The sequence below is a fragment of the Eupeodes corollae genome, chromosome 1 (genome assembly GCF_945859685.1).
Source record: "Eupeodes corollae chromosome 1, idEupCoro1.1, whole genome shotgun sequence".
In the NCBI taxonomy this organism is placed as follows: domain Eukaryota; kingdom Metazoa; phylum Arthropoda; class Insecta; order Diptera; family Syrphidae; genus Eupeodes; species Eupeodes corollae.
In genome coordinates, this window is record NC_079147.1 from 273,086,978 (window position 1) to 273,100,385 (window position 13,408).

The window sequence follows — 13,408 nt, forward strand, 5'->3', positions numbered from 1 at the left end:
AGTTGTTAACATTCATTACTAAAGCACACTTATTTGTAATAATCATCGGCCGTTAATAGTAAAATAGGTGTACAAATTTGAGCTCTTGGAACAAGTAGGTGATGGAAACAATCGGAACTTTGTGCTTCGCTCGAGAGCAACCGAGAATATGACTCTTGTAGCCTGTAACGCAGTGCTGGCGAAAATCGTTACAACGTTCTTTGCATAAACACTTAGGTCTTAAGGCTTTTTAAGTTAAGTCATCGAATTGTTTTCAACAAGACGTTGTTACGTGCCCCTCAAAGAACGAAATGATCAATGAAGAAAAGTCTCTTGACTGTATTATTCCTTGAAGAGATAATCACGAACCTAGACTTTGTTTATTTGGGCCACGCACAAGATAATGTCTATCGCCAATGCTCCCTAACCGATTAAAGCCCTTAGAGATGGGATTGAACTGGGTTCCTATAACCTTTAGTTCCTTTAAGCTATCGTTGACCTGCAAAGCTTTGTTTTCGTAAAAGAACAAACACAAGTTTATATTTTATTTTGAATCCATTGACAGGACAGTCTTTTTTATAATATCAATACTTTCTTCAATTTGTGCTTTATTGATGACGAGTGGAGGAGCAAAACGTATAATATCACCGTGTGTTGGTTTTGCTAAAAGACCATTTTCTTTTAACTTAACACAAACATCCCAGGCATCGAATTCTAGAAAAAAGAATGATTTATTCCATAAATATTTCCAAAATCAATAAAATAAAAGTCTTACTTGGATTAATAACAATAGCATTCAGCAGTCCTTTGCCTCTTACCACTGATACAACATCTTTTGGCAATTTGCTCAGTTCACTTCTCAAAATATTTCCCATATTCTCAGCATTTTCAGCCAAATTTTCTTCCACCAAAACTTCTAGCGCTGCGATAGCCACCTTACATCCTAATGGATTACCACCATAAGTTGATCCGTGTTCACCAGGTTTTATACACAACATTATTTCATCATCACAGAGAACAGCTGAAACTGGATAAATGCCTCCAGAGAGAGCTTTTCCTAAATTTAAAATATCCGGCCTGACGCTTTCATGATCTACCGCCAGCATTCTTCCTGTTCGCGCTAATCCTGTTTGAACTTCATCAGCAATAAATAGGACGTTGTACTTTGTGCATAATTCACGAACTTTTGTTAAATAGCCTGGATCAGGAACAACAACACCGGCTTCACCTTGAATCGGTTCGACCATAAATGCACATACATTGGGGTCTTTAAGGGCATTCTATATGGAAGAATCTTTATTAGCCAAAATTGTACTGACATTTTTTGTGTGTAAATGATTTACCTCCAATGCATTCACATTATTGTAATCGATAATTTCAAATCCTGGCATAAATGGACCAAATCCATCATAACTTGTTGGATCTGTTGAAGCCGATATAGCGGACATAGTACGACCCCAGAAGTTGTTTTTGGCAAAAATAATCTTTTACAAAAAATTGATTTATTAAACATTAAATATTTGAATATTATTAATATAATTTTGTACCTTTGCTTGATTTTTGGGTATTCCCTTCTTAACATAACCCCATTTTCTGGCCAATTTACAAGCTGTTTCGCCTCCTTCAACACCTGTATTCATGGGTAGTACTTTTTCATACTTGAAGAATTTTGTGATAAATTCTTCATATTCGCCAAGAACATCGGAGTAAAATGCTCTGAAAAATGATTAAGTTAATTTTATTAAAATAATCAGTCTTGATAGCCACAACTTTATCTTGTATACAAATTAAAACCTTTCTAAAAATAGTATTCAAAAGCAATTGAGGAAAGTTTTTAAATTTATAGATAAGATTTCTAAATATTATCTTTTCAGTAAATCAGTAGTTAAATATCATAATTACAGCGAGTGTAAATGTGCATAAGGTCGTCAAACTCTCGGGAAATTTCTTCATATTTTCGTATGTTCGTATCTGAAATGTTAACTTGTTAACTTTGTTAATATTACCAATAATTCATAATGTTGTTAGGCTTTCACTATTTAAAAAGACATAATAAGTGTGTCGGATACCTAATGAACAATAGTACCAATTTTGCTGCTAGGTTGTAAATTATATCACTATAAACTTAGTACTTCGATAATTTATTTACAATAAGCAACAATTTGACAACTGTTTCGATATAAGGGACTTAAGGAAAGTGTAAACTTCTATAGTTTGTGATTAGTGGGATGTCAAACATTACATCTTTAAATTAAAACTAAAATCTGAAAATGCTAACTTTGTAAGTCAGGAAAAATATCTTCTATTATAAAAATTGATTTTCAACTTGACTTCAAATTTAAAGTAAAGTCCAAAATACTTTTAAATAATTTGAATATCGTTTTGATTATTTATAGAGAAAGAAAATTTGTATCATAAGGGCGCCAATGATATTATGAGGCAAACATGTTCGAATCGTTTTGACACTTCCCGGCCACTTCATATGATTACTTTTCAAAAAAGTTGGAGAAACAGGCCTCTAATGCTGCAAGATTGGAAGCAATACTCAATATTTTACCCCTGGATACATATGAATGTACAAGAAGCTGCTGCCAACAGAGCCCTACGGCTCAGCTAAACCAGTTGCTGGAAAACTAGACAAATCGGACACGCAGGGATTTGACAAGAATACTTAGGTAATAATGTGAGCACAGACTACATGGCACTATGTTGGGGTAGGTGAAGGTTTCTTTGTGGAAACACTTTATCTCGCCAACTCCTACAGATTCCCCGATCAAAGCAGGTACTTAAAAGCCGATGTATTAGCAGTGAAAAACTGCAAAATCGGCGCTCTCACGGGCTGGTATGACCATTTTCATTTGCCACAACAATAAAATTGAAGCTTGTTAATTACAGTTGGCAGAAACTTACGGTTCTTAGCTCAAAGCATTAGACTGTGCTATGTACCATGTCACAGTGATATGCAAATTAAGGTACAGTACTGGGCCAATACATTATAGACTCTACCATCCATTTGTGATTTAAAAAAGATCATTGGTTACAAAAAACACGAGAAAACCAGTGAAGGATTTGAAAGCCTTAAAACCTGCTAAGAGGGTATTGGCGAATTTCACGCTGAAATAGTTTGACGTACTTTTTTCTGACTCAATTTTCGGAAGTCTATTACATATTTCAATCGTTATCTATTATTCTAAAAAGAAACTGTTTTGCGTGAACCTTTTAAAAATGTCTTCATCTTGAAGGATGCAACAAAATTTGTAAATTGTAGAAAGAAAATAGTTCATGAAATTAAGGAAAAAAATGCAACTGAGAACATAACTTCTCTAAAAATTAAATAAAACAAAATTAGGCTAAACAAATAAGTTGTGAAAAAACTTTAGTGTGGCACTCACAAATTATGCGTTGCAGAATCTATTTTCAATTCAGTTCTTGAAATATTCAAAGCTTTTGTAACAAATTAATTAAATATGAAACTTTCAATTTGTTTTTCAATTAGTATATTTCTGCAATTTTTTAAGATCTTAAAAGTTTTTGTATTTAAAAGAAAACCAATTTTGAAAAAAAACCTTTAAGAAAACTTCACACTATTTATGTAAATTATATATAAGGTGGCGCAACAGTCTCTATAGAACTAGTGCCTAGTGACTTACAACTTTCAAACATTACTTGTTGCTTGTAATGTTTTCAGGGATGCCAATCCTAACAATTAATCACTTTTCATGACAAAAATTACTCTTGGAGAATTTGTCAATTCCTTGCAAGAGGCAATACCCGTGAAAATTACTTTAGATGGTACAGGCACGGTTTATACCCAAGACCTCTGGCATGACAGTCCTACGCACTTAACAGCACTCCACGAGTATTACTACACTATTTATGTGCGTACAAAAAATGGAAATTATATTAAATATCAAATTGGTTATCTTATTAAAAGTTTCTTCTTAAGAACCTAATTACTCGCTCTTTCTCCTAAAAAAAATCATACGCAAATAATTTAAAGCATTGCTTAAGATTTTCTAAATTCTAAATTGTGTGCAAAAAAAAATATTTTAGTTGTTTTCGACACTAAACCGCTTTTTGGTGAATATCGTTAAATTACTAATAAACTTAGATAAAATCTTATCTTATTCAATTTAACTGTATAAAGCTTTATGGCTCATATGGCCCCTTCCTTCATCATTAAATGGTGAAAAGTTGATACATTTCTGCTGAGCGATTGGGGCTGGCCTGGATTTCCGATTTATATTTTATTCTTGGTCCAGTCTTCAATTCACAGTAGTACCCGTGTTTTGTTGGAAAATCTAGCCATAGTATAGTAGGATTTTACACGAATAACAAAAACAAAACATCCATAGTACTAGCGATAAAAGTTAGAGTAGAATCTTACTAGCGTTGGGTTTTTGACATTTATACGAGTCTCGAATGGATCTTATGTGATTTCGTTCTCAAATTTTGGTACGATTAATATTGCATTTTTACCTTGATGGCTATGTTCGTTGAGTAGTCGTGCATTTGGAATCATGTGTTTTCCATTGGGGAAAAAATCATTCTATGCCTGTTAATATTATTTAATTTTATTATTGAAAATGGACTAACTGGGCTTATTTTGCAAGAATAGAAATGATAATTAAGTTATGCTATGTTTCCATTTTTTGGTGTTTCCACCACACAAGAAGATTTAAAATGATTAAGTATGACAACGCTTTCTAAAATGCAAATGGTGCTTCGATGTTTCTTATGAAGTGCAAGTGAGATAGTTTGATTCGTGATAAATAATGAAAAACTGAATACTTCAGCACCATATAAGAATATTCTACCTACTCCATGTTTTACCCATTCCTGCACACAGGTTTTTCTTCAGAATCGTTGACTTGACTCCGATACCCGACTGGAATAGAGCCGAAACAGGCTCATTTCAACTCGATTCAGTATATATCGAATTGTGGCTCCCTTCAACATCACATGTTAAATTAGTAGTCTACGAACAAACCCACTCCTTGAAGGAATTGTTTAATAAACTTTTTTTGTATAGAATTTTAATTTCCAGATGTTTTCTAACCATTTCTGCTTGAAAATTGTCCATTTATTAGTTTTAGTTATTTTTTTTTGCTAAGTTAATTTTAACTTTTGATTTTCACAAAACTTTCTTCTATTTGTATGTTTTTATTATTATTATTCTGAAAGATCTTATTTAAGTTGTACCAATTTTTTAATACAAAAATTTGACTACTGCGGATCGTTTTGCTGGCAATTTCTCACTGTATACTATTTATGGAATACCAAAAAGTCGCACTTAGTATTTTTAGCACCAAAGTTTAAGGCCTTTATAATCAATAAAAAGAGGCTGGGAAGCGACTGATAACTTCCCATCCCGTCTTTCGATTTGTCCTGTTTATCAATTTTTTAGGTTTTTGTGTTTTGGTAACAAAGTTGTCAGTTGAGTTTTTCTAAAAAATTGTTTGTATATGATGAAAAAGTTTGATTTCAAAATCTATGTTTGAAATGCGATTAAGTCGAAACGCAATTTTTACCAATTTTAGTAGTATTTCTTAAAAAAATGTATTTCGTACGAAACAAATACAAATTGGGTGAATGAAATTAATTTGAAGTCAATATCTTCTATTTTTCACGAGATACCGAAATTCGAACATCTTAACCAGTTTTGCGTATACTATTTTTTGTAGATTTTAATTTTCATGAATAAAACTGACTGTTGAATTTTTATAAAAAATGTGCTGAATATTTGCTGTGAGATAAAATTAGTTTGAAGCCAATATGTTCATTTTTTGCAAATTTTTACCAAGTTTTAGAAATGTTTTTGTTTTAGATTTATTTTTTATAAAAAAAAAAACAATTATTTTGAAGATAAATTAATTTTTTGTTCGTTAAATATTTTAGGTGACAAATATTTTGTTCAGTTTTCATGATCTATAAAAAAACCGTTACTTAGATTTGTTTCCAAAAATATGCTTGCTTGGTATCACTTTACAATATATAATAACAAATTTAATTCAAATTGCTAGCATTATTGGTTCATGAGATATTTTCGGTTAACCAAAATGTTCATCTTTTTTTTAAACTGCTATGGTAAAATAACTCCCACTCAATTTTTTGAGAGTCCTTTCTGCATCTCTCTGCATTATAATCTGTATGACAAAATTTATTCGCAATCAATATCTCTATTAGTTCTTGAGCTATGGATGAGGAAAAAAACTTCCCGAACTTATGGACGGACGAACGTCTTTTATTTTACTTAAGGGACTCTGAAACGTCGAGAACTGTTAAAATGTTCAATTCCACAAATTGGCCTGATTAAGATAAAGTTATTAATCTCGAAGATTTCAAAGGAATTAAATAGAGTAAGTCACGCTATTTACAGAATACAGAAATTAAAAAGCTTTGGTTTTCATCCTAAGTTTTTGAAATGGTTGGAATCTCGATTTGCATCGTCTATGGAATTAAAGCCCATCTGACGACTATGGTACACTTGGGAGGCAAAATTTGTATCTGTGTGCAACTGTGTTGCCTTCGATGCGTAATCCAACAACACCTTTTTTGGGTATGGATGCGAGATCACGTTTCACGTGTCGTCGACGGGATGGTTCGTTTTGGCGTTGTTGGAGCATTCCTTCAAAATCATCAACATAAACGTACCCGGCAACAACTATTGTACATGATTTTTCTCCTTTCTTATAAGCTTCTTCGATTTCCTGACTTGTTCGATCAGCATATTGCCACCAACCATTTCGGCCTTCATAGAACCACTCGTAGCCATCGTCGGTAGTTTTTGTTTTACAAATATCCTGTATTCCGGTAACGAGTTGAGGATGATCTAGGAACTTTGGTGGAATCTCACATCTACACATTGCACAACGACGATTTTTGTACGCAACACCTTTTACGCAAAGAAAACAGAAAATAAGACCACACGGGGGTCTTGGGCGATGTATGCATGTTTGTAGGCAAATCGGGCATTCAATGACAGCTTCTGGGAAAAAGTCAATTTCTGTATGCTTTGGCAGTAGATTTGTTTCCGATGAAATTGAACTCGACGGACATGGACCAGAATCTCCGTCTCTTTCCGTCTCCGTTTTTTTTCTACTCTAGGTTACAGGTTTTTACAAAACTATTTGCTTTTAATTTATAATTTGTTGGAAGTTCTTAGTTTTTATTCGACTTGAAGCCGACAGGGTTTTGGGCAGGTGCACAAAACAGAAACACCCACATTTTGAAAATAAATACAAACGCCAAAAACTCTTCTTTAAATTCTTTTTGATTGAAACAAAAATTGAAGACCAAAATGGCGTTCATAAATTGCAAGAACTGTATTGTATTGATTCTAAGTTGTTTTCCAATGCAAAACACAGAATTTTAGTGTTTTCTAATTGGGTATTCTTTAGGAAGGAACATTTTTATGTGAATATTTGAAATAAACTTTTGTTCTGGCAAAATATAATTGACAAACATTTTTCGTTAAAAGACATACACCTCACAAAAGGAATAAAAGCGATGCTCAGCTGCAGCTCATTGCTGTTTGTTGAACATATTCTTTTTTATTGGACTGCTTTATCTATAAGTCCAATTGTAGATTTTAAATATCATGTTGATGAAATAAATAGTTTTCAAAGTAATTTTCCAAGTGCCAGGCGAGATCAAAATTCTCCGTACGGTCTTGGGCATTAGCTATAAAATTAAGTACTCCTTTAAGTGGCTGTGAAGTGGTGTGATAGTTTCTGCTCATTTCTAACACAAATTGTGTGATTTAAATGACATTTTAAGTCCAATTTAAAAGCTTTAATTCTGTTTGGAGAAATATTCGCTAATCATGATTGTTATTGGTCATTGTTATACAAATTCCGTATTTTGGGTCAGTCCATCGAATGTGAGCAACACTATGATTTCAATGGAACACGATTGCAAATTAGTTTTGTTCAGTTTGCAAACTTTCTTGATTCATTCTGAAAAAATTTGTTAGTGCTTATCTTTCAAAGATATATCACATTTTTGGATAAGTACAAAAATGCAAAATTCACTTTTATACCTTACATTGTTCGTTACTAGTTTTAAGATTTCTTGACAAAATTAAAACACTTTTCCTGCAACTTAGATTATTGCACTATAAAAGTAGCAATAATTACGATTGATAGCACGTAAATATATCTTAAAATATATTATCACACTATCAATAAAAAAGTGAGAATGGAAAAATTTCTATTTTATATGCAATATTTAATTGTTACTATGTAAAGTGATTAAATTGATATCTAACTTATCGCCCTTTCATATCCCATCCATGCTTAGATACCAAAAATGAGACTAATTCGCCAATTGTATGCAAATGAAAAAATCTATAATCACTCAAAACTTATAAAGTTCTTCATTCCGCTATTATTGTATCATAAAAAATTAAAACTCCCGAAATCTGATATTGATTGTAAATTGATTTCAAACTTTAAATGCAAATATCACAAAAATCGAAGATATTTATGACAAGTAACAATGGTTACAAAGATTAAATATTTTATTTGAAATAAGAAAAACTTTTACCTTGAGGTCAGTGCTAAACGTTTTGATTGTTCAACTAGAGCACCAACAATCTTTGGATGTCCATGGCCTTGATTAACAGCTGAATATGCACTCAAAAAATCAAAATATCTCACTCCCTCAACGTCCCAAACGTACACCCCTTCGCCACGATTAAGCGCCACTGGAAGTGGATGATAATTGTGTGCTCCATACTTATCCTCACGTGCAAATACTTCTTTAGAACTTATACAACGTTTTGCATTTGCAGTCACAGCTGCACGAGGAACAATGACACTTCTTATCAAAACTTGGCTTGTAAACATTGTTTTTGTATTTTTATGAACTTTAAATTAATTTCAATATCAATATCAGAATGCACAAAATAAAATAATTATAATGTTCTTTTCTTTGATTGCTCGTTTAATAATTTAATCAACACTTGCAAACTGATCGAGAGCAGAGCACTTTGAAGACTGATAGAGTTTCTAATTTTGCTTGATATTGAAAAGTGTCAGTTGAAGTATTTATTATTCTTTCCATGATAAACTTTTATTTTTAGATTAATTTGATTCAAAGGGAAGATACGGCATCGGCGGCGGACGGATACCTAAAAACAGTAGATATTTTATGTAAATATGCGTATTACTCAGAAATGTACATAATTCTATGGGGGTGGGAGAAATAGTTTTGAAAAAAGGTTCAGACATACTGCATATTGTTGTTTTCAGTTCGAATTATGTTGACACAGCTTTTCTTTACACGTAACATGAGCCTAAATAAAATCCAGACGATAATTTAAGTACTTTGGAAAAAGTTGGGTCAGTAAAAATTAGATCCACATTAGAATTGTGTACATATGTATGTAATTTTATTCAAATTTTGTAAGTTTTTTTGTCATAAGCTTTTGAAGTAATGAAGTGGATAACGATGAAATTGAGCTTTATTATGATTAACACATGGAAATACTTTTAGAAACTAGAAAATATACTTTACTTGATATTGAGGGTACTTGCCATTGAAAATAATTCTTGCAAATAGTTCAATTGAAATGTTTGACTTTTCTTGACCTTAAGGGTCAATAGAATTTAAATCCATTCCTTCTAAAAGAATGGATAAGTTTGTACTTTTTTACGTTGAAGATAGTTTCTTATTCTTTAAATAAATTTTGTATAATAAAACAAAAAATTGTTTTGATAGCTTTTTCTTACAAAAATTAAAACCTAGACAAAAATTGATTCTTGACTCAAGTCTCTCAAAAGGCCAATGATATTGACGTCATAGATGAGCTTTATTAACTTATCATAGCAAGTTATTGTAATGGGTCCAATTTGTTAAATTTAAAATTTTACCATTTCTCGACGTTTCAAGGTCCCTATAAGTTCCAAATAAAAGATTTTTAGAAAGATGTCTGAGCGTGCTTGTATACGTACGTTTGTACGTCTGTACGTTCGCGACGTTTTTTTCGTCGTCCATAGCTGAAGAACCAGAAGAGATATTGACTCATCTCCAAAATAATTTTGTGCAAGAAAAAAAAAGGTTTTAACATGTGGTAAAATTTCGAGAAAAATCAAGTTGACAGCTTTTTTTTAATAAAAAATAAAAACCTAAACAAAAAAATGAACAAAAGTTTTTAAAAATTGATTTTCGACTCAAATTTCTTTTCAAAACTTTGAGATATTGGCTTTAAACTACTTTTATCTTTTAAAAAATATTGTTGTCAACACTCAGTAAAATTTTGAGAAAAATCTAAATTGAGTTTGTTACAATTAATAAAACCCCCCAAAAAAAAAAACAATGCTAAAACTTAGTGAAAATTTACTTTCGACTCAAATAACTTTTCAAAAATTTAAAATATTGTCTTCAAACTTTTTTTTATTTCACAGAAAATATTTTTTTCGATACTCAGTAGTTTTATTTTTTTAATCCAACGTCCGTTTTTCATAAAAATAAAAATAAAATCTACAAAAAATAGTACGCACATTTGGTAAAAATTAATATTCGGTTCTTAATATCTCTCAAATTAATTTCATACATCCAATTTATAAAAATTTAAGAAATGCTACTAAAATTGATAAACATTTGTTTTCGACTAAAAATGTGTTTAACAAAACTAGATTTTCAAACTAAACTGTTTCTTGATATGAAAAATATTGTTTATAATTTTATTTTTTTTAAGAATAAATCCACTAACAACTTTTTCAACACAACACGAAAACCTACTAACTTTTAAGCAAGACAAATCGACAGACGGGATGGGAAGTTATCAGTGTGGGTCGCATCCCAGCCTCTTTTTTTATAAAGAATTGCGTTACAAACAAAGGGTCATTAATTTTTCGGTTTCGAAGTTAAAGATAAATAAAACCGACAGATTTGGGATCAAGAATTTGGTTGAAAATTTGGTAATTGTGTATCGTTGAAATAAAAGTGAAAGAAGATTTCTTTTACACCGAACGGATAAAATATTTAAATTATTTGGAAGATTTCGATGATTTTTCACAAAATCTGTATATAGGTGGATTTACCTGACATAAATCAATGCTGTTCTTTTATATTATAAAATAAATAATCTCTAACTATAAGCTTAAATAATTTAGCATGATGCATACATATGTTATAAATTGCATGATATTTAACTACCAAATTTGAGCCTGATTTTTAAATATGACTGATATAATATGAGAATTTCTATGGCTTGAAAAACATAATGCTATAGATAGGAGTTTGTTAAAAAGCTAACGAGAGCTTACTTTGCTTTAGAATAAAAGAGGGAAATCATTCAGAGTCAGGATTAAAAAAACGGGATTTTTATGTAAATGTACGAGAAAGTATATCTGATTAAAAAGATTAAGTATGGAAATCATTTTTGACTATTTTTTTTGACAATTGTATTCAATATTTTCCTGAAAAAGTCCGGAAGGCCTTTGGATCCAAAGAAATCGAATATTTAGTACACATTTTAATAATCGAGCACTCAACTTATTTGGTCGTAGGTACAGAGATTCAAGCAAAAGGGTTCAAATGTTCATAGACCTATTCTTGGACCATTAGCGTCAGTACAATGCCAAAACATGTGTCTCAAATTCGAAATTAAATTATTCGAAATCAACATTAATAAATTGCAGCATCTGCAGAAATAAAACAAACAAAAGTGCCTCTAATTTTATTTTATTTTTTTATCAATTGATAATATGTTAAAAAACAAAATATGAGATACTGGTGCTCCAAGACCTTAATGCCCTTAAAAACGTTTACATTTTTTAAAAACTACAATTTGGTATTCCATTTCAGCGACTGGTGTAATATTCCCTTATTTTTTGTAAACAGGAAAGACAGCCTGCTCCGGAGTATTGCTGTATGATTGATAAGTTCCTGTTACAACAAACAGAGCACAATTTATAAACGAGACAGCGCCACTATGCACACTATGGGCTCTGCGGCTAGTTTTTCCGAATAAGCTGATTAGTAACTTTACGGAGACATTTTATTTTCAATTCGGTCGCAAGACCTTACAACTAGTGCGATTTATTTTTAATATGGGGATACCTACAATCAGATGTTTACAATATCAATCCCCGGACAATTAATGCCCTATAGGAAATATTCGCCATGAAATTCGAAGTGTTTGTCAATAAAATAAGTTTGTCTTGAAAAATTTAAATACCATTTAATAAATCAAAAAACCTTGATTTAATTTTTTTTCGAAAATAGTTAGAGCGGTTTTTTATATATAAAATTTTCAATTTCTAAATGCAGAGGTATAATTGAAAGGAGTCCAACGGTGCCAAATCATATGATGTTGGTGGCCAATTGGCCTTGCACCTTTTTAAGATAACACGGCCATTAAATTTGCGGCGCAAAATAAGTGGCACCGTGCGGTCCTGTTGAAACCGCATATCCTCCACATCCACATCTTCCAATTCGGGCCATATAAAGTATGTTATCATCTCACGATAGCGAATAGCATTCACAGTACCGGTCTGACCGCCGTCATTTTGGAAAAAATACGGCTCGATGATGTCGCCAGTAGAAGATTGTAGGCCATAAACCCCACCTAAACAATCACTCTTTGTTGGTGCATTGATTTTCCGACAGTCACTCATGGATATATCATTCGCCAAATACGAAAATTCTACTTACTGACATATTTACTGAGATGAAAATATGACTTTTACTGAAGATGATTTTCTTCGAAAATTGATCATCCACTGATACCATTGACGATGCTTGGAATAGTTAAGATGCTTTAGCTCTTGAGTCAATTCCACCTTGACCTTAGCTTTTAAATGCAAATCTTTATGCATAATGTTCATCAACATCGAGCGTAAGAGGTGCAATTGTTGGGCACCGCGAAAAGTTGAGGTGGACGGTCCTATTCAGCAACACTATCGGGAACAGAGGATGTGGTGTTTTCACATCTCCTACAGACCCGGTTAGCTCAAATTTTTGCACGTTTGGACGTTAAATGGACAGAAAATCACTAATTTGATTTGAACGCCAATTCTTATAATAAGCCGGCATAACAAGCGTTACTCAATTGTGTAATGGTTCAAATTGTTAGTTAGTCTGAAATCAGGGCAGGATTTATAAGTCCAGAACCCTCGGGCCAGTAAAGAGCGGAGGCCCCATCGCCAAATTGTTATCAAAATAAAGTAAACCATTTTTTTTCACTCAGGTTTTTCAATAAATAATTTATTGTGAAAACAAGTAATTTCCTTTAGTATTAAAAAAAAACACATACAAATACAAACGGACAAAAAAATTATCTAAAATTAAGTTTTAGGGTTAACGAACGGAACCTTTCGAGCTTTTTTCGCCGAAAAATCGTAGATGATTTCTATTTGATTTATGCTGATTTATAATTTTCATTTTTGAAAATGAAAGTTCTCTAGTGCAATTTGTTACC

At 31.9% G+C, this 13,408-nt stretch overlaps 1 protein-coding gene across 1 annotated transcript; it reads right to left on the reverse strand.

The window, feature by feature from the left end:
- Window positions 1-510: 510 nt before the first annotated feature.
- Window positions 511-8,975, reverse strand: LOC129939921 (ornithine aminotransferase, mitochondrial). The gene is made up of 5 exons (XM_056048104.1): window positions 8,527-8,975; window positions 1,527-1,695; window positions 1,323-1,463; window positions 755-1,259; window positions 511-693 (listed from the first exon to the last, which is right to left on the reverse strand). Exons 1-5 carry the CDS (start codon window positions 8,826-8,828, stop codon window positions 524-526), a joined length of 1,287 nt encoding a protein of 428 aa, XP_055904079.1. The 5' UTR covers window positions 8,829-8,975; the 3' UTR covers window positions 511-523.
- Window positions 8,976-13,408: the final 4,433 nt, after the last annotated feature.

Bases quoted from the DNA above. Each gene is read 5' to 3' on its own strand.
- LOC129939921 (XM_056048104.1), bottom strand. From the start codon at position 8,828: ATGTTTACAAGCCAAGTTTTGATAAGAAGTGTCATTGTTCCTCGTGCA. The intron at 1,696-8,526 runs GTAAAAGTTTTT...ATCATTTTTCAG, and splicing joins CGTTTAGCACTGACCTCAAG to AGCATTTTACTCCGATGTTC. The intron at 1,260-1,322 runs GTAAATCATTTA...TCTTCCATATAG, and splicing joins ATAATGTGAATGCATTGGAG to AATGCCCTTAAAGACCCCAA.